A 19,148-nucleotide genomic window follows, 5' to 3' on the forward strand; every position below is an offset into this window, starting at 1 on the left:
GAATAAGAACTGCCTGAGATCTGAGTGAGACCAGTTACTGAGATAATTAGCCGATGGATGTGAGATGAAAGCCAAAGTCTTTTCATTTATACATTAATGAACCAGAAGATCAAAGACCTTGGCTAGGCCTATAACCACGACTGCAACATTGGCTTGCTATGCAATAATGAACTCATTATTAGCTGCTTTCATAAATTACCTGTGGTAGACTATTTTATTTTTAATACTGTACATAAAGCACAAAAACAACTACAATGTTATTTTAGAATATTTTAATTGCTAAGCATGCACTTTTGTGTAATGAGAGCATTCATCCCTTCAGCTGATTCCTACTGCCAGCTCTGTTCTTCCCTTGGAAATTTCCTGACAGGTGACAGACCTATTTTGTGGAAGAAAGGGGAATGTAGTGACCAAAATACCAATGTGAACTTAAAGTAAGAAGCATCAGTTAAGAGAAATCTGAAAATCTACCTCAGAGGGAGGAAAAACAGATCAATGTGCTAGGATTTCACAAGACCAAGAAAAGTAAATATTCTAATACTTAACTTCATGCTATCATTTTGTGCCAGTATATTTCTGCCATTTATCGCATCAGGGAAAGATATGCCTGGACCCACGATTGCAGAGTTGATGTTTAGCTTGAATGATTGTGTATTTAAGGCTATGGGGTTTATCTTGGGAAATCTGGAGTGTATTTCTCTTTCCGCCATAGATTTTCTGCAAGACTATGGGCAGGTTATATGATACCTGTGTTTCAGGTCCAGACCTGTGAAATAGTATCATTTCATACAGATGCTGGGAGAATAAGTCTATGAATGTTTGCAATCTGTATTTGAGAAAAGCTTATAAATACACATCTGATTGAAACTTTCAGATAAAATCCCAGTAGTTCATGAAGGAAGTTGTGAATCAACAGTAAGACATGATATGGAGAACAGCTTTGTCACAAATGGGCAAGTTATTATGTGGGCATGTTAGTATATGCCCTCTTTTAAAGGGCATAGAAAAGAAAGGTATTTTATCTGTCGGCAAAATTTCTGATGCAAAGAAGATACCATCAAATTTATTTATGACCTGCTCAGAAGATCTGACACTCTGGTGAGAAGTGTAAGCCCAGAAGATTGAGCCATCTGTTGCTACAGCAACACAAAGCAATTATTCACTGCTCTGGGACATAGGGTAAACCTGACATTGATTTTTTTTCCTCCCCTCTAAATTTTTTACTTAATGATTTACCTTCAAGAAGGTGACCCAATGATTCACCACTCAGGTGAGAATAAGGGTGGATGAAGCCCCCGCATCGAACAGTTTGTTCAATTTTTTTTTACTTGGACATTATCCACAAGCTAACATTTTTCCCAGTGCTTCATTATTTTGAACTGGTCTGCAAACTTTGTCAACCCCCACATTTCTCACCAACTATTCACCAAAGCTTTTGTTTCCAGCATGGCTATTCATAATGTCTTATTCATTCTGTGACCTCAGTAACATGTTATGGTTGTTTTTCTCCCTAACTGGATGACTTGAGAACCCACAAAGATCTCTCAAGATGGCTGCAGGAACACTTCCACTGAAAGTACTCGTGCGTGTCAGAGCATGTCATTGCAGAGGTGCAGCTGGATGGATGTTTATGGCTGTCCTTATTTCACAAACACTATAGTAAACAAAATGTCAGGCCAAACGCAAAGACCAGCAAGTACAGTCCAGGGGTGTTATTAAAGCATACATTCTCAGAGCTCTTTGAATCGCTCTTCCAGGTTCCCTTGAGAAAGGCACGGAGAGAAACTCATCATTGCTTCACTAATATTCAGGACCGGTATGATACAGTTTTGTTGGCTCTTATGCCCTAGAGAGAAAAAGGGATGTGGCTGAAAGACCTTCAACTGGATACATTACCCCAGGAAATGCCCACAGCCTCTGAAAAGGGTGCATCAGCCACAGCAGTCTCAGGGTGCCAAGGGGCAGTGTCATTGCCAGTGCTGGCGTGGCAAAGTGCCTGAGACTCCTAACTCCACCCTTGAAAATCTTTCCTCAGGACTTTAGTGGTGGACGAAACCTTGGCCTAGGCATTGAGTCCTTTTTGGTAATTAAATAGTGTTTACCATAGTGTCTATGGTTTTAAAAGAAGCACCCTCTAATACCCAGTACCCAAACCTAAATGCAGAGGACAAGGTCAGAAGGTGTGTGCTGTCACCCTCAAGAACAGCAGGTATTGCTAGCCCGGTGATCAATACTGGTCTGATCAGCACCTCACCAGCAGCAGTGCCCATCTAAGCCACGTAGCTGGAGGCTATCTGGAAGCTCCATTCTTGTTTTGTTGCTTTGGCTCTGATAAACTCTGAGTCACAGCAGTCCCTTGGTAACCTTTGGGAGGCAGAGTCCGCTCCTTGCTTTGAGGGTCCTGCTTCACCTCCCCTGAGCGATAGCTTTTGGAGTTGAGATAGAACTAAGACATTAGAACAACCTACCACTCCCTTCATCAGGGCAAGACTATCTTTGTTATATTAAATGAGTTTATGAATCAGCAAAAGCAGTTTCTCTCAGTAACTTTTGGCCCGTTAATCACTTGTGCTATTGCTAAAACTCAGAAGTCCAAATGGGCTGCACCAGACCAAACAACAGAGCTACCCTTCCTTCCCCTCTGCCCCTGGTATAGAGAGGAAGCAGGATCTCCAGACCCCTCCTAAAACTCAATGTTACCTTTGCTTTTTACTGCCCATGCCTGAGATCAGAAACAAGAAATACATTCCTTTCGTCTAAAAAGAAAGTACCACAGTACCTTGCTATCATTTGGTGTGCCAGCATATCTGTGTCCACTTGTAATTAAGATGTCTAAGGAAGGGCAGCACAGTTTCAAACTGTTGGCCTCTTGACAAGATAAAAATCACTCTTTGCTGGATTAATTCTCCTGCACTACTACTTTATTAGCTATTTGCATTTCTGCATCATGAGCAAGCATTTCCCACAGCCCTGCTGTCCCATCCCCATCAGAATTCTGTTTCCAAATCAGTTTTCACACTCTAGGGTAGTGGAGTTGGGTCACCTCCCAAACATCGTTCCCAGCCAAGCAGCTCTGAATGGGAAAAAGGAATCCATTCAGCTGCAAGTACTCAGAAGTCTTTCCTCTTGGCTAGGGGATCAGATGAGAGCTTAAATTCTTGCAATAATTTTCTTTCATCTCTAAATGCATCCTACCTTCAAGGTAGCTGGAGAGTGAAGGTAAGTCCACCTTTACAGTTTGGTTCCAAAACAAAGGCAAATTTTATGTAGGAAAAGACCAAACGGAAAGTGTCTTTTCAGTCTATACTAACAAGCAGATTTTGAGCCACTGGTATGGTCATCATTTAACCTTGAAGTATTTGACACAAACATGCAATGGCTCTACCACTGTAGTTACAACTATGGGAGGATTTTTTTTCTCTCTCTTTTTCCTTAATAGTGGTTCCGTACAAGAAGATTATAGTATCTAGGCGTTTGAATAATAGTATCTCAAAACAGATAAACTGACACATCTCTAAAGCATTAGGGGATATTAAGAAGGACAGCTCTCAAGATGCATGCAGCCAGTCACCATTCATGCACATGGACAATCTGTGGAAGAGCTATTTATGGCACAATGGCTTGTCAGTGAGGAAAATAAACAGCAAAACCCATTGCAACTGAAATTTCTACAATGACACAAAAATAATAAACAGGCTGCAAAAACTATATCATCTTAAAAATTGAAGATTGAAATCAACATTATTTGATTTTTTTTTCACTAACAGGTTGAAAGAAAAGGAAGTAGAATGGAATTTTAGTTCATCCTTCCGGCAAAAGTCCTAACTGTTTTTCAGATGGTGCTTGATCTATAGATGAAAGGAACTATGTGAATTAGCAGCACTTGACAGGAGAAGAAAGGACTTAGTTACGTGTATTTGGATTGATACAGTTGTTTGGTCTCACTATGCTTTTCTTTAAGCATTTTTTTCCCTTCTGAAGTTTAGCATTGTTACAGAACCCCAAAATAGCACTCTAAGGTCACAAGCTAAAGCCCAGGCATACCTGTTCAACATTGCCACTGACTCACAGTGTGCCTTGGGCAAGTGTCTGTCTAATTTCATGAGAAGGTGAACAGGAGAGTAATAATTCTCAATCTTATAAAATACTTTAAGAACTTCCTACAAAAAATAATAATAATATTAATAATAAAAAAGCTCTGCAGTTATAATTTCTGACCTGCCTCCCTCCCAGCCTAGTAACATCAGCAGAGCAAGGCATATAAACGCTATAGAAAAGTAATTCCCCCTGCCCACCATCTATTTAAATGAAATGTTTGAACGTACACCCACCCCTTCCTGACACTGGGTTAATCATTGAGCCACTTAGCAGGTGCATCTCCTTAACGTCTCCAATAACACATTATTAGAGGGGGCTGGAGACTGATATCAGTTAAACATATGGAGAGGGAGAAAGAAAAAAAGGAAAAACCTTACAGCAAACTACATGCTTTACTATTTCATGAGTTTTCTTAAAATGCGCTCCACAGAAAAGGAAGAAGTGAGGGCTATGGAGAGCTGCGGGCAGGCTGAGGGTGCTTGCAGTGGAAAATCAGGGCTGCAGCTGGCTCTGCAGCCCCCATCAAGCAGCCAGGGACTCTGGCACACTTGAGGGTTGTCGGGTTCAAGTGATCAGTCAGGTTCCTCGTGGATCAGTTGCTTTACTGTTTTGTGCAGTGTCACTTCATACATCTAAAGTGAGAGACCATGTCATGGGACACTGTTAACTTTGTATAGTTTTTATAGCCTTTTATAGAGATAGTGAAGCCTTTACAACTTCCATTGCTGGCCGCCTTCCTGGCATTAGGTAAAATGGAAGCCACGAGAGCTCTCTGGCGAGCTGCTCAGGGTGAGCCACGGTGCCTTGGCTCTGGCCAACGTAAGGTCGGAGTTTGCCCTCAGCAGGTGGTGGGGCGGGCAATGGGGACAGCCCGGTGTCAAGGCGAGGGCAGCGAGTGCTCTGGAAATCGCGGGATGCAGACGCTGTAATATCAGCTTTGTTTCCTGTTTGACTCAGCCTTTGTTTTTAATTTGGCATGTCATCCACTTGTTTACAGTGATACAGACCTGGTCTGGAGAAACCAATAAGCGATTTCCAAAGAGCTAACGCATTCCATCACGGGTCACAATCCCATGCCTGATTAAATACATCGTGCCCTCTAACAGTCGTGCTGGTGTGTGGAAACACACCTGGTTTCTTGGTTCGTTTGTCTCAGGCAGTGCCGTAAAGGTGAATACATATGGCAGTAACAAAGGATTGGGATGGACTGACGCAATGTGATTGGACTTGGTTGCAATATCACAGTTTTGCAATTAAGCATAAGGTTTTGAAGAAATTCCAGACTCCAAACATCCTGTAAGGCAGTCATACACAACTGCAGCATGCACAACTGGCCAAAGGCAGTCACCCGGTGTAATGCATACAGGGTGACAACAGTGTGGGCAGAAACGGAACAAGAGATGCAGAGGGGCTAATATGGCTAGGTATTGAATGACGGATTGAACAAAAACCACCTCAGGACAAGGGAAAGAGCACCATCTTGTGGAGAACAAGCCAAAATTGAAAGGAATGGTTCTGGTCTTCATTGTCACCTTCCTGCAAACAATGAAGGAGCTACTGTAGCCTCTAACTTACTTTGCAAATCTGTGGGAACTCCTAACTTACTCTTCACAGAAGATCGGATCTGTCTTGCTTGGTGTATGTAATCTGTGCAACTCATCAATTAAGAATCATACAGATAAAAATGAGTCTGTGAGTCTGGGAAAATCGGAGTTTAAGGACGGCTTTGATTTAAGTTCCCAAGCAGAATCAGATTCAGCTATGGCAAAAACATTGGCTTTAAACAACATTAGGGTTTCACTTTAAGTCCAAACATGCAAACTGTTTGGACTCAACCTGTTGCGATTCTGTACCAGCCCATACACATTCACTGTTTGCTCTCAGAAATACATCTCTGAGTCTCTGTCTTCATATGGGTTTTAGCATTCCTCCTTCCCCGGTCAGAGAAGTTGCCTGTCTTCATTTGTTAAGGCAACCAATTGAAAAGGGGGAAGTCAGAAAGAGAGTCTTTATAAGCAGTAAGACCAAGAAATCCTGGTTGCCTATGGATCTGGGTTTCTGTCATACTTCTCAAAACCAGTGTGGGCTGTGCCTCTGAGATTCCCACAGCAGGGAATATAGGTTTGTCTCAAGTGTATTCTCTCCTACCTAGTAGCTGTTGCAGCCCTTCCTGTGGGTCGTCTTTTACTGAGGGCACTGAAGGATCTCCCACCTTTCCTCACCTGACTACTTGTATACAACCTGCGATGTTCCTGGCATGACTACTCTTCAGTCAAATTTAGTTAAAACTGGCTAATAGCTTAAACAGGCATGAGGAAACATGGAAAGATGTACATGCATTTGCACATACACTGGCTTTCTTAGGAAACAAGGCTGAAAAGAAATGCCTAATGTGCATTAGCTCATCTCATTGTTTTGCAATGAATGGATCTCAGTCCTGTGTTTGCAGAGTACTTCTGCAACAGCAACATAACAACAGAAAAATACCAAGCCTCTAAACCTATTTGCTACACAACTAATTCAATAGAATTAAGAATAATTAAGTGCAACATTCAGCAGAATGAATGTGATGAGCTACAGTTCAGGTCAAGAGTCAATTCCAGTAACTCTGTGATTTGGAATTAAAAAATAAAAAATAAAAAAAAAAATTAGCAGTATTTTAGACTTTGATATTGGGTCAGCAAACATCATTTAATGTTTTTGTAGTAGAGAAGATCCAGGGGACACCTGAAAAGAAACTCAAAAATCAGCAGCTTTGGGAATTACATTAGAGGTAGACTGTGCTGAGTCTTTAAGTTGTTTCGTAAAATAGGGTCATGGGTTCCTTTCGCTCATCTGATTTGAACAGCATTTAGCTGTCTTGCACTAATGGAGCATATAAGAAGTCGAGTAGAGAATTGTGTAATTTAGTGGGAGATGACTGTTTGTGTAAAGTGGTTTCTTCCAAGCTACTTTATTTTTGCTCACCTTGTTAAAGAAATAAGATACATGCTATCCAGGAGAGACCCAATAACAGCAACAGATCCTACACCCTCACACAGCAGTTGAAGGGAGAGGATTAATTCTCTTTCAGGAATAATTGAATGTCACATAGAAAATATATAAGCAACTACAGAGTTTATGATGCTTGTCTTTGATAAAGTGACTGCTGCTGCTACCCGCTATTGAATGTGCTGATAAATGTTATATATCCTACATTGGATATACGATATCACATCTGTGTGTAAATACAGTCACCAAAATTGCATAAACAGCCATGACAAATAAATATATGTTTGGCCAAGCTGTCTATCTCACTGTCTTGCCATGTTTATCATGCTGGAAACCACTTGGTAGTGTTCACAGTTCAGACAACAGACATCTGCATTCTTTTAAAATCTGCCCTCTGATCCATTGTAGGGATGTTTCTTTTACACATATGTATTCTTTCATTACCAAGTCAAAACCTCTGTGTTTTTTTTTAACTGACTGAATATGAAAATCACTTCAGTGGATGGAATATTCTCCTAACTTGAGAGTCACCCAGAACATTGTTTGCTATAAGAAACTGTGTATCCATCCTGGTATTGTCACATAGTTTTGAATGAAGTAGAGCTTCTCACTGTCTGATTTGATCAAAAATGTTATTTCCAGTAATATTCTAAGGCATTGTATTTTCAAAAAATATTTCGATTTTACAGAAGGGAAATTTCTGGTGGAAAAAATGTTGCCCTGTCAGATTCCTCACCAGCATTGCATGCAAGTGCTTATCAGAAAATGCAATGACTAGTATCTAAAAAAAAGATCTCCTAACCTCTGCCTAGGAACTTGGATCTTGCTTCTCAACAAGGAGCCATAAAGAGGGGGTTTAGCCCATAAGCTACATTCCTCACTGACAGCTCCTACCTGCTTGCAAAGGCAGCGTACACCTGCCCACGTAGCCTCCACTTTGTCCCCCAACCAGCAACTGCATATTCCAAAGAGAAATTTCCCAAAGGAGTAGTGAACTCAGACCTGGACCCTGCTAAGGGAAGCACGGACTCACAGTGACTGCATCTGTTGTATCAGTCCACCCTGCTCCTTGCAGCCTGGGACCCAAGCCTGCCCAAGCACCTGCCTGATAGTACAGGCTATAAAATCCATGCCTGATAGATATTCTGGACACAAACCACCCCATACCACTGATGAGTACTGACAAAAAGACTGGGGTGAGCTCAGCTGATGAACGATTCTCTGGCATGTATTCCACAAGAAAGGAAGGAACAGTTACTCAAAGTTAAAATGACTGAGAGATACATTTAATGTACCTGTCTTGCTCCTTCACGCATCACTGTGGATTCCAGACATGCATGTATCCTTCAAGAGTCTTTCTCTTATTCTTCTCCTGTATTTTGGTTGTTTTTAATGGAAGTAGACTTTAAATAAACAAACAACATTTTTCCACCCTGCAGTCACACAAAAAGACTTCGTAAGTTAAAGATCAACTGTGTCTTGGTTTAAAACTACAAAGACTCAGATTTGTATGTAACCGTCTTATGGTCTACGGACTATTTCCTAATTGCATGCTTTATTGAAAATTTTCTGCTTGAAGTGAGTTTGAGGCTTCCCAGTGACCAAAGTCATATAATTCTTTCCTTGATCATGGTTTTATTCTTCTGTTTGTTCTTTGTCTTTTGTTTTCCTAATGAGCTCTTAAGAGAGATGATTGCAAAATGACTGTATATGTCTTATGTAAGGCTACTGCAGGCAGCCAATTGATGCTTTTTGTAACCAAGTGATACAGATGTGTAACCAGTTTCAGACCAGGGTTCCATTTTGTGAAGTATTTACAAACTGATGTTTATATATATAAATAACAGAAATTTAATGGAAGCATACTCAAACTTTGAAAAATATACAACTGTGTCTGGAATCTAGAATACCTCACAGGGGCCTGAATGAGCAGAAAAGAGTCTTTGCCATTAATAAGTCTCCTCCATCTTTATTCTTGTTTAGTAGGTAATTCTAAACAGGATTTTTTAACCCATGGGGGCAAACTGTACTATCCAAACATGGTTTATGCTGAGCTCTTTCAACATTCTCCTCTAAAAAACATTCTATATGGGTGACTATTGTACTCACTTCAGGAATAATATTGCAATGACAGCTGAACCAGATAGATGCTACCTATCTTCCTTTAATTAACTATATGTATATCTTAAAGGTTTTAATTTATCTTAATGCAAATCACACTCTAAAATTTACCTCATCAGGTGACTTGGTGAATGAGGACTGCAGTCAGCTTAACAATAAAGACTTCTTCCAGGCAAAATAGATGAACTAAAGGACTGTTCCTGTTTGAAAATTGAAATGCCTATTAAAAATCCTTATGATGCTGGAGATTCCTCCAAAGAAATATTGTTCACAGGTTTACATGAAAAAGAAATAGCACAAATAATACTGTGAACTACTGATTAAGCAAGAAGGATGAATGGTCCTTGTGGCTGTATATCTTACGTTATTGGTCATTGCAAAAGTACTACCTGATATCAACTGTATCCTCATTCTGTAAGCTGTGTCTAACCTATAGGACCACTAATGCTGTTCTAACACAGACTCTGAGATGTCCCAAAGGGGAAATTGAGGTTTTGAAAACAGCACTGCAAACCCCCTCCAGCAAAGGTGAACAAAGGCACTTTTCTCATTTTCTGTGCAAACACATAGGAGAGCAATTCCCCATTGTTCCCTGTGTCTGCCCTTCTTGGGCACCTCATCTGCAGCCCCTCCCTTACAGAAATGTACGGAGACATATTACAAGCAAATGTTCTCAAAGCATGACAACTGATTACTATCTGACTTGGCCTTGGTACAGCCTGAGCGTGTCAAGACCCGACAGTATTTCAATATTGTAAATGGAGTTGGACATGAAGTGAGGACGTGCCTTCTAAGCTTCTTCACTAGAAGTTGGCTTGGGAGAGATCTGTAAGCCGACATAATGGAAAACTAATAGGAGTGGTAATAGGAATTGCATACCGTTCCTAGCTGAGGTCCATGTAAAAAGAAAAACAGCAGTGGTTGCAGAAACTAACATGAGTTTTGTTAGCTCCCAGTTCAGCTCCCCGACTTCCTGGCTGACCTCTGGCTGTCATTTGTCTATCAAAAAATGTAGAGGTGAATCAGTTAAGTGCGTGAAGTCAATGTGTATATGCTAAAGCATGTTAAAGTTTCAATTCAGTGCCCTCATGTAGCCCTAAATCAGTGTAACTTAATCCTGAAGATTCAGTAAGATAATGATGTTTAACTTTCCTTTTGGCAAGAACAATCTATCCTACCCTAGATTTCAGTTCATTATCCATCATATTTTTGCAGAGCTGTAGTCACATAGTCTTGAATGCTGATCCCTTCAGATCTGTTAAACAAGTCCAGGTCAAATCTAATGACTAATTGGACATGAGATAGCCAAAAGTGTGATTGCTGTTGGCAGCCAGTGGAACAGCCCTGCCCTAGTGCCAGGGCATAACAGGGGATGCTGCACTGATCTCATTTTTCATGTGAATTAAAAACCTTTATCATTTGTAGTAGTTGAAGTTTGAACAACACTTTTTACAGAACTGGAGGTGTTTGGGGCGTTTTGGCCACTTTCCAGCTGTCTGAAATAGTATGGCAATGGACTATTTGGGGAAGCTGAGGGACATTCTTTGTTGGTGTTTTTTAAGAGAGGTTGAACAAAGAATTGTCAGAAGTTATCTAGATGTTGATTCTGCCTCAAAACAGAAGAATGGACTGGACTGGAGATTCCCAGGGTTTCTAGGCGGGTCTTGCTATGTCTTCTGTCACTTTTTCCTCTGCTTCCTCATTTCTGCACTCATATGGTTCTATTCCTGTTGTTCTCCACAGACTTGCTCCCTTGCTTGTTCTCTTTCTCTCCTCTTTGATCAGAAACATAGTTCCCAGGCTCAATTTCTAGTGCTGATGTGCCTCATTAGTGAGGAATGCTTCAGTGGCCGGGATAATTTGATTTTCTGAGTTCTTCCTCAGTCCTAAAATGCTTGATTATAAACCTTCGTTTCTTGTCCTAATCTTGCGTGGAGTTCTGTGTGCTAGTAAGTATATGCTATATTTCACAGAGCATCTAAGTCTCAGCAAAGCAATTCCTTAAATACATCACTTTAAAACTGCAAAGTATTTTAACAGAAGAAACTATAATAAGAGAAAAATACATTGATCAATTTTTAAGCAACTTCTTTGAAACAGTTTTACATGGAAAAAATGGTAATGTATGTTCCTGTTTTAATGCTGTAGGATAAAGAGCAAAAGGACGAGCACTGCTGAGCTTCCAGTGACTGTGGGATACTTTATAAAAATATAAGCTAATGGTTTTCTTGAAGAACAACAGAAATATGCTACTGAAATAGAAACATCATTTTTTAAATCATGGATTTGCTTGACATCAAAATTCATTGCCCGACACCTAAGCTAAGGCAAGGACTGGCTCCCCTGATGCTTTTGCAAAATCCTGAGCAGCACCACAGTGATAATCTTTCCAGGATGTTTCCCTGCTTGCAGAAGTGGCTGAAAAGCCACTGACCTACCTGCTCATTGTAAATTGGAGAACCTAAACTCAGCATATTAACACTTCCTCTGATCCATTTCCTGTCATGCACAGGAAACTTTGCAGCATGCCCCTGCTGAAGTTCTTCCTCCATCACTCACTAACCTAACATTTACAGATTTTCCACTAAGTTCCCCTAAGTTCAGATATGAATATAGACCTCTAATGATGAAAGGAAGCCCAAATACCCCCTCCCCAGTGCCTCTTCACTGTCCATCCAGATAATGCACATATACCTCTGGGACGTGTGAAGGGTTAAAGATTATTCTTCATCTACAACAACGTGCCATTTATCCTCTAATCCTTCATGCTTAATTCCTGAAATGTCAAAAGCATTGTTTGAGCCAACAACACTGGCAGCATTAAGCTTCCTTTTCTGCGCAGAGTGCCTGAGAAACAACAGACAAAAGTTTTCATTTCTTTCTGGAAGCCGCCTAGTTAAGGGTTAGTTTCATCTGGCTGTGGCACTGATAGCTTACAAGGTCATTTGAAGGAGAAACTCAACATAGTGAAGCACTGAAATAGGCTCAAGTGATCTCTGCAAATATCGAGGGAAACACACTGCACTTCTGTACACTAGGACATATTGCTACTCCTATTTTCAGGATTAAACTGAAGCGAAAGTTCAAATGTTTGTATTTATCCAAAGAAATACATGGCAAGACAAGAAGCCAAGCAGAGGTGTTCTTGTTGCTGGATGCTTTCTTTGGTCCCTGGGCTGTACTTCAAGCACAAAGGACCTCAGTAGCCTGCTGAGCTTCCAGGCCATAGTCTGAAAGGACTCCTGAAGCAATGCTTTCTTCCAAGGAACTAGCATGCAATATGAGTGGTATAGCAGTTTAGCAAGAATAAACTCCCCCGATTATAAGAGGCCTACCTATCTGACCCACCATCTAGAAAAGATAATTTGGCCAGGAGTAACATTGCTCTGTTGCTGTTCATAGAAGAGCCTTTGTACTTTGTAAGAGTGAATTTGTCCTTCCCATACACAGAAAAGGGTTCATTTAGTTGGAACTGTGAACAGCTCTTTGGCTGAGAGATGCCCATCTTTCTGGTTGCTAAAATACGTGTGCTGCCTTTGCAGGCAGTGGCAAAGGCATGCACAGGTGTGTAGCAATTAAGAGGTTACTTTACTGTGCTTTTCAGTTTCAAGGATTAAGAAACAGGCTCAAACACTTTTTGAAGTTTCATCTTTCATTGAATCCCTTAATCCCTCCAAGCTTGGCACCATTTCTCACTCATTTGTTTATATTTTAATCTAAAGTTTCTCACTTGAGAACTACATTGACCTTTTGTTTAAACCCGAGGCTGTGAGTGATGGTGCAGCTGGGAGTTTTGTTACAGCTTTTCCAGCTGCTTCTCACGACTTGGGGGGAGAGCGGGGAGCCTGCACACGAGCACTGCGTGAGGCTGGTCACATCCATGGCTACTGATTTTAGCTTTGCAAGTTGTGTCACTGGACCTGAATGCTCATGAGCCAAAAGACAAAGCAGTCATAGAAAGCGAAGGATGTGACACTGAGGGATCAATACCTGAGCAAATGTCATCAATTTTTCTGGGTTAGATAACCCTTATGTTTTAAAGAGATACTAATTAGAACTATTAAAATATGTAAACATTTATACCAGGCTAGCAAAGGGCCAGATCTCATGTTTCACCCATTCCCATTCAACAAAAGCTTGTCTTTTTGGTTCACTACAGGCATGTGAGAGAGAAAACTGATTTGCACAAACAGCAAGCGTGGGGAGGAGACACAGCTCAAAACACCTCTGTGATCCACAGGCAAATGGCGCTCTCAGACCAGCCTAACCCGTGACTTACTGATGTCTTGCCTCATCAGCTTCTAAGGGAGCAGCAAAGATGTCTCTGGCCCTCTGTCACCACCACCACCCACCACCCCACCCCAAGCAGCACAGTGAAGTTGGTGGCTGGCTGTGTGTCCCACTGTGTATTTGCTGGGAATGACAGAAAGACCCTTGCATGTCCCACCAGAGGCTCTGATGCCCTGGAGTCTGCAGCATGAACCCAGAGGCTACGCGTGGAGCACAATGTGCCCTGGCAGCCTGCTGTTGGGATGGAAGCCCACTGCCACGCTGCGTCCTCAGCAGGGCTGTGTCAGTGTCCATTCAGCCCTGGCTTAAAGCGTTTCATTTGGTACAAAATGGTACATAAAGAAACAAAACATTTCATTGGTACATGAAACATTCATTAGTACTTTATGTATATTTCATTTGGTACAAAATTCTTAGAAGCTCTGTTCCTCTCTTGACTTAGGTGAGGAGTAATGCAAAACTAGACTGAAAACACACAGGGGAGGAAAGGGCTCAGCTTCCTTGCTGCTACTTTAATAGGATATTGCATTCTTCGAGATGTGTCTTAAGAATGAGGATGACCACCAGTGATCCCTAAAAAGGAACATGTTCCACAGCAGGGCTGGCTGTGGAATTTGCCGCTGCAGGAGGTTATCGTGGGGCAAATGGGGCAGCTGGGCTTCAACAACTGCAGCAGCGTGAGTAACCACGGCAGTTATGCAAAGAAGGGCAGCAATAAATGTTTTTGAACCTCATAGCTCATAGCATCAGCTGATGACTTGTGAGAGTCAAGAGGGGAATTTTTTTCCCAACTCTCAGAATTGGCTGGGTGCTTTCTGCAGGGCTTCCCCTTCCCAAGATATATTTACTGCCCTTCCCTCTGCTTTGTTCTGGCTCAGTAGATTCAGGATAAGAGATGTGATCTCTTCCAGGCTCTGCTTTGTGCCAGGGTAGTTAGCATACAACATTTCCCTGTACTTTCCTGTAAAGACTAATAATAATTTGATCATATAGCACCTTTCACTCAGAAGTTTCACAAAGTGACTACCACAAAATCCCACAGTTGTCATGTTGGCCAGAATAGAACACAGACTCACAGATTTTACTCAAAAGATATCCAAAATCCTCATTTCTAACAGCTGTATTTTTCAGCCACAAAAACACCAGGTTCCACACTCAATCCTTACCCTCACTAGGACCCACAGGGTCACCCTTCCTCACCCACCATGCTGGAGGCACCCAAACCCACCAACGTCTCCAGAACTTGCCTATCAGCCAAGCTGACCTCAGGGCAAACTGCCTTTCAGTCCTGTGGTGCTGGGACTAGGACACAAGATGCGGGATCTGACACTGAAGTTCTGCCTCTGCCTAAGGACCCTATGTCTGTTATTGCTTATGAGACAGCCATGCTGTAGCTCACTGTTCTTTTAATCAGTCTAATTGAGAGGATTTCAAACTGCATGGACTAATTCATTAAGCTGCAATAATTCCCTGGGCCAAAGCATGAGGAGGATTGCTTTACAGTCCTACAATTAAGGCACTGACCTTAAATAAAGAAAGGGGACAACTCAAGCTTATAAAGCTTAAGATTCTACACGATGTGAACACGTGCAACTTTTTACACTTACCTAAAGCACCACGTTAATGAATGAGGCCCTTCTAGGCTCTGTCAATAGGAAAGGAAATTTGTGCCTATCTTAAAAATTATTAAATATGTTGTCTCAGAACACAGATTTTTTAAAACAAGGAATCTACTGTGTATGTGCATGCCTTCACAACAACCTTCCTTAGTGTCCTACAGTTTTCAGTCAGAGAGGTGAAAATTTGTTTCAGAGGACACAAAATGAGGAATGTATATACGTGACTGTTCATAGATCAGAATAAATTTGAGATCCTGAGGTAGGATGGCTTTCAGATAAGTCTAGACATCTCATGTATAGACCTCTACATGAACGTTGGCCACCTAGACCTCCGAGAGAAATAGGCACTTTTATTTCACCTTGTAGAGGTTTTATGGACCTTGCTAACAAACGAAAGGTATTTAAGAAGGATGATCATTTTTATAGCACTGAATTGAGCTCTACTACTGTTTTCCAACCCCTAAGATGTCTCAGACTGATCTACACCATTGTTCCCTAACCCCTCCAAGTCCGTAGGGGAATTCCCATCATATTTTAAAGGTCAAAGACACACCCTTGATTTTTCTTCCCTTTAAAAAACAGCAGAAGGTTGTGTAAGTGTGTGACTCTCAATTCTGTGGACATGAGAGAAATGGCTCTCACTCTACCTGACATTCCTTAGCAGGGATTCTGTTGTTAGATGGAGCAGCTGCCCACTTATAGCATCTAAAACTGGGAGGTGGCTAACGTATTTAGAATGGGGGCTAAAAGGAGAAATGTTTCATCATCCTGGTGAGCTGAGATCAGTCCATGGTCCTGCTTCCTTTCTGTCAAGCAAGAGAGGCCAAAGCAGAAGAGAAAGGAACAACTTCTCCCATGGTGTGGAAAATCCCATTTCTTGAGTCACGAAGTGCACAAAGACATTTCTTCACTAAAGTGAATCCAGCACAGCAGTCATTGCTACAGAGAAGTCAAAATCATGCTGCTGAACTGTCTGGAAAACCAATGTTTCTGTTCTGGCCTGTCTTCAGCTATGGACCTGTCACCAGTTCCAAACTTAAAAGGCCCAGGTGCTGCCTAGTCTTCACCACCAAGTCTCTAGTCAGCCTTTGTTTTTCTCAATATTTATTTATGCCACCAGTTTTTATTCTAATGCTGAAAACATTCAACTTGGCTTCTCACAAAAAATCTTTTAGAGCAGAAAATGTGCAGAATGTGTATTTTTAACATACAGCAATCATCCCAGCTAATGCCAAGGAGATTGTTAGAGCTTCCATCATTCTCCAACCCTACCCTGTTTGGTGGAGAAGATCTCTAGGATACAAGGGAATGGTATGTCAGAGGAAATGCTGGGAACTTGGGGTGTTCTGCAGCTTTGTTTAAAGATGTTACTAATTGTATCATCACTAATAGACTCGTCTGTCTCTAGTCAGTAGTACTGGCTCAGGGATTACAAAGACAAGAACATGGAAAATTGGTACTTTTTTAGGAGACTGTGAAAACTTGCTGGAGATCAGCATATGCTATAAAACCAACCAAAACCTGGATAACTAACTGTTCATGCCTCTGGTCAATGCTGAGAACCACGGTGTTATCAGAAATGAGATAGTCTGGGCATATCTACCTATGGTCCGATCACATTTTGGTTGCAGTGCTGCAGAAGGTAAACACACTGAATCACTGTCAGGAATCAGCAGATCATGGCAGGAATACATTGAGGCTTGGAGTAGGTTTAGAAACACAGGAATGTGAAAAAATCTAAAATTCTGTTGTTTTTTTGTTGTTTGTTTGTTTGTTTGTTTTCCCCTATCGATCTGATCATCAGGCTCTAGCTCCTTAGGGAGCTGTATACTGAACCAGTGCAAGTTAGTCTCCTTTGCACGTGACTGTGCACATAATCAGTGGCTGGCTCTTTCTCTGAATTGCTCTCCCCATGGGTGGCCATGGAACAGATTCACAGAGAGTCATGTCAACTGTCTGAACACCACATCTGTGGCAGCCTAGGTGCCTAAGAAATTCAACACACAATCACATCACAGCAATATCCCAGTAATATTAAAATCTACGTAAATACCTAGATTCTTTGAACATTGTTACTTACCCTCACTGCAAATGTCAGGGCGGGATCCCTGACGGCAGCTCACGGTGGGGTTGCACACTTGAGGAGGCGGTGATGCAATATTTATTTAATGTATTTCATGCATGTTGCTAAACCTCCAGATGTTTGTTTCTCTTACAGTTCTTCAGAAGTATGTCAGGATCTGTGAGGGCATCTCTGTGAGAGACAAAAAGCTTTAATTAATATAGTCAGTCCATCACTGAGTTAAGTAGGATGTCTTTTTCCAATAAAAGTATTTCCAGATAGGTGTCTCAGAAACTTCTGCATATTCTGGGAAAATTGGCATGATTCTTGTTTGGAGGATCTACATATGCAGGGATAAAGATGTGATACAGTGTGTTCATAACATCCCCTGCTATGACCGGGCAGCTGACACTGACTTGTTTGGTGTTGGTCAGTTCTGAATGGAGAAAACAAAGTCAATCATAGGGGTTTTTTTTGCTGGTGTAGCTGGAAGAAAAAAATATTTTCATGTACTGTATTATCCCTTTAAAAGAGCCCTCCAAGCTGTTCCAAGAAATCTCATCCATTGTGTTAACTGTAAATGGGCGTTTAATGCCTATCTTTCATTTTAGAGACTGGTTGTGTGATTTTTTCTAATGTACTCTGTTATATTGTCACTTAACCTTAACGTTGCCTCTCTTTTAGAAATGCTGATAGAAGCCTTTTCTCTTACCTTGCTCATTTTGATGTCTGCTGTAGAAAAAGACACTCAGATTAGTTTTGTATCAGGATGAGAGAAACCATGAAGTCATTATGGTCTCAGGTATGCTGAGTAGAGCTGATAAGGGAATTTTCACTGATATTTGGTATCTCATTGGTACTTGGATGTTTCCGTTGACATTTTGACTGGTAGTCTGAAGGAAAAACTGATGAAGGGAAGGCTTTCTTTGCTACAGGCAATGCAGACCTCACTGGGATGGGCTGTGGTGCCTGGGAGTTGTATGACCCAAGGTGCACAAAATTAGACCATGCTAACAGAGAGGTGTGTTCATTGCACCCTCCGTTATGGCAGGGCAGCTGGTCCTATGTTGTTTGGTGTTCATTATTTCAGAGTGGAAGAAACAGAGTTATTCAAGGTTATGCTGCCATAGCTGAAATCAAAAACTAGGTTAGTATTTACAGTTAGCATTATCATTCTTGTTTTACCGGCACACTTTCCAGACCATATAATATAAGTCAAAGTCTCCGTGGAGTCACTCAGATGATTGCAAGAGATAAAAAATAATAATGGGCCATAAACTGAGGGAATATCAGGCGAACCCAGCTTAATAGACTGTGAACAAAGTTCATTGTAGCCAGTGGAAATCTGAGCTGCATTTGGATCAGAAACATCTCACTGTGGAAATCTTTAGTGTCCATTTGCACTTGTCAGCAATACTTCTCTGATCAGTCTGCAAAGCTCTGTGAGTGGCACTTTTATTAAAAATTGTGAAAGATGGTGTCATGGACTAATCCAATAATAACTTCTTCCTGCTACTCTCAGGAGCCCAGTCAATCCTATTTAAACCTGCAAAGTCTTTGTTCATGTGCTGAGCGCCCAGGCTCAGGCAGTTCAGTGCAAGACAAAGTACACAGCATGGACCAGTGCCGCCTTGAGAATTCAGCAGTGCAGAGACAAGTATGCCTTCACAACAGCATCAAGGGAGAAGTCTTTTTCTACACCCTTGCAAACTGAGTTGATTTTAATTATTTTATTTTTGTTGAAGGGAAAGAGAAGTAAAATAATCTTTTCTTTTTTTTTGTGGCTCTTTTCTTTGGGATATACTGATCATACTGTGTTTACACAGCCTTTCAGATCTCTTTGTTACTTGACACAGTAAATATCACTCCTTCTTTATAGAGCTATTGATGTTTATAAGGTTAGCAAGAATTTCCTGTCAGGATGAACTCAAAGTCTGTATTCTGCTGTATCAATGCAAAAGCCACAC

At 41.3% G+C, this 19,148-nt stretch overlaps 1 protein-coding gene across 3 annotated transcripts in view; it reads right to left on the bottom strand.

Annotated features, from left to right (window-relative positions):
* EHF (ETS homologous factor) overlaps positions 1–19,148 on the bottom strand; it is an 86,955-nt gene that overhangs the window by 46,751 nt on the left and 21,056 nt on the right. For 2 of the 3 annotated variants that reach the window (XM_066997164.1, XM_066997165.1), the window contains 4 exons: positions 17,200–17,373; positions 10,090–10,209; positions 9,322–9,410; positions 8,385–8,522 (listed from right to left, as the gene is read on the bottom strand). In XM_066997164.1, coding sequence (XP_066853265.1) covers positions 8,385–8,405 — 21 coding nt within the window. In that variant the 5' untranslated portion in view covers positions 8,406–8,522; positions 9,322–9,410; positions 10,090–10,209; positions 17,200–17,373. The remainder of the gene's footprint in view (positions 1–8,384; positions 8,523–9,321; positions 9,411–10,089; positions 10,210–17,199; positions 17,374–19,148) is intronic. The other variant, XM_066997166.1, reaches the window with a different exon arrangement.

Source organism: Anser cygnoides, chromosome 5 (genome assembly GCF_040182565.1).
Source record: "Anser cygnoides isolate HZ-2024a breed goose chromosome 5, Taihu_goose_T2T_genome, whole genome shotgun sequence".
NCBI classification, from domain to species: domain Eukaryota; kingdom Metazoa; phylum Chordata; class Aves; order Anseriformes; family Anatidae; genus Anser; species Anser cygnoides.